The 2500-nt window shown below is 47.5% G+C and overlaps 1 protein-coding gene across 2 annotated transcripts in view; it reads left to right on the top strand.

Moving 5' to 3' along the window:
- The window catches only part of asap2b (ArfGAP with SH3 domain, ankyrin repeat and PH domain 2b), a 64830-nt gene that overhangs the window by 50949 nt on the left and 11381 nt on the right, over window positions 1–2500 (top strand). For both annotated transcript variants that reach the window (XM_039781737.1, XM_039781736.1), the window contains 2 exons: window positions 1–33; window positions 172–287. The exon at window positions 1–33 is cut by the window's left edge and continues 53 nt beyond it. In XM_039781737.1, coding sequence (XP_039637671.1) covers window positions 1–33; window positions 172–287 — 149 coding nt within the window. The remainder of the gene's footprint in view (window positions 34–171; window positions 288–2500) is intronic.

The raw sequence follows: 2500 nt of genomic DNA, 5'->3' as shown, positions 1-2500 counted from the left end.
GCTCCACATCGTGGACTTCCTCGCCCAAAATAGGTAACGACATCATCATCATCATCACCATCATTATCACTGGAGCTGCTTCTAACCTTCATCTGTCTGTGTGTGTGTGTGTGTGTGTGTGTGTGTGTGTGTGTGTGTGTGTGTGTGTGTGTGTGTGTGTGTGTGTCTCAGTGGGAATCTGGACAAGCAGACAGCCAGAGGAAGTACAGCGCTGCATTACTGCTGTCTGACTGATAACAGCGAGTGTCTGAAGCTGCTGCTGAGAGGGAAAGCTTCCATCTCCATCAGTAAGAACACAGACAGACAGACAGACAGACAGACACACAGACAGACAGACAGACACACAGACAGACAGACTGGTCTGTATGCTACCTAACAGATAAGACTGAATGATGTGCGTTTGTGTACATGCGTTGTTTCCAAATATGTCTGTTTTAGGGGTTTGTCAACGCTGCAGTAGTGAGGATGTGGGTCAGTAATGGAGCAAAAGATTTTTGTTTTTGTTTTTAGACAAAAACCTAAAAAAAATCAAAACGACATCAGAAAAAATTATGAAAAAAAGTCCCAAAAAAATCGGGGAAAAAAGTCGCAAAAAAAACATGGGTATAACATGGTTGGTGTTTCTGATTGGTTGTTAACGTATCAGTGGAGGTGGAGCCTCACGGTGTTGGTGTTTCTGATTGGTTGATAACGTATCAGTGGAGGTGGAGCCTCACCGTGTTGCTGTTTCTGATTGGTTGATAACGTATCAGTGGAGGTGGAGCCTCACCGTGATGGTGTTTCTGATTGGTTGTTAACGTAGCAGTGGAGGTGGAACCTCACCGTGTTGCTGTTTCTGATTGGTTGATAACGTATCAGTGGAGGTGGAGCCTCACCGTGATGGTGTTTCTGATTGGTTGTTAACGTAGCAGTGGAGGTGCAGCCTCACCGTGTTGGTGTTTCTGATTGGTTGTTAACGTAGCAGTGGAGGTGTAACCTCACCGTGTTGGTGTTTCTTATTGGTTGTTAACGTAGCAGTGGAGGTGTAACCTCACCGTGTTGGTGTTTCTGATTGGTTGTTAACGTAGCAGTGGAGGTGCAGCCTCACCGTGTTGGTGTTTCTGATTGGTTGTTAACGTAGCAGTGGAGGTGTAACCTCACCGTGTTGGTGTTTCTTATTGGTTGTTAACGTAGCAGTGGAGGTGGAGACTCACCGTGTTGGTGTTTCTGATTGGTTGTTAACGTAGCAGTGGAGGTGTAACCTCACCGTGTTGGTGTTTCTGATTGGTTGTTAACGTAGCAGTGGAGGTGTAACCTCACCGTGTTGGTGTTTCTTATTGGTTGTTAACGTAGCAGTGGAGGTGGAGCCTCACGGTGTTGGTGTTTCTGATTGGTTGTTAACGTAGCAGTGGAGGTGGAGACTCACCGTGTTGGTGTTTCTGATTGGTTGTTAACGTAGCAGTGGAGGTGGAGCCTCACCGTGTTGCTGTTTCTGATTGGTTGTTAACGTAGCAGTGGAGGTGGAGCCTCACCGTGTTGCTGTTTCTGATTGGTTGTTAACGTAGCAGTGGAGGTGGAGCCTCACCGTGTTGGTGTTTCTGGTTGGTTGTTAACGTAGCAGTGGAGGTGGAGCCTCACCGTGTTGCTGTTTCTCATTGGTTGTTAACGTAGCAGTGGAGGTGGAACCTCACCGTGTTGGTGTTTCTGATTGGTTGTTAACGTAGCAGTGGAGGTGGAGCCTCACCGTGTTGGTGTTTCTGATTGGTTGTTAACGTAGCAGTGGAGGTGGAACCTCACCGTGATGGTGTTTCTGATTGGTTGTTAACGTAGCAGTGGAGGTGGAGCCTCACCGTGTTGGTGTTTCTGATTGGTTGTTAACGTAGCAGTGGAGGTGGAACCTCACCGTGATGGTGTTTCTGATTGGTTGTTAACGTATCAGTGGAGGTGCAACCTCACCGTGTTGCTGTTTCTGATTGGTTGTTAACGTAGCAGTGGAGGTGGAACCTCACCGTGTTGGTGTTTCTGATTGGTTGTTAACGTAGCGGTCATTTTTTAAGGGGGGGTTTTTTTTTTTGAGAGGGGGGAGTGTTCGGTGTGGTGTTTCTGATTGGTTTATTACGTAGCAGTGGGATGGAACCTCAGTGTTGGTGTTTCTGATTGGTTGTTAGCATTATCAGTGGAGGTGCAACCTCACCGTGTTGCTGTTTCTGATTGGTTGTAGCGTAGCAGTGGAGATGGAACCTCACCGTGTTGGTGTTTCTGATTGGTTTAACGTAGCAGTGGAGGTGGAGACTCACCGTGTTGGTGTTTCTGATTGGTTGTTAGCGTTATCAGTGGAGGTGGAGCCTCACCGTGATGGTGTTTCTGATTGGTTGTTAACGGTAGCAGTGGAGTGGAGCCTCACCGTGTTGGTGTTTCTGATTGGTTGTTGCGTAGCAGTGGAGGTGGAGACTCAACGTGATGGTGTTTCTGATTGGTTGTTAGCGTAGCAGTGGAGGTGGAACCTCACCGTGTTGGTGTT

Source organism: Perca fluviatilis, chromosome 18, assembly GCF_010015445.1.
Source record: "Perca fluviatilis chromosome 18, GENO_Pfluv_1.0, whole genome shotgun sequence".
Classification (NCBI taxonomy): domain Eukaryota; kingdom Metazoa; phylum Chordata; class Actinopteri; order Perciformes; family Percidae; genus Perca; species Perca fluviatilis.
The sequence above is the reverse complement of the archived record's forward strand: the minus strand, read 5'-3'. Positions and strand labels throughout refer to the sequence as shown.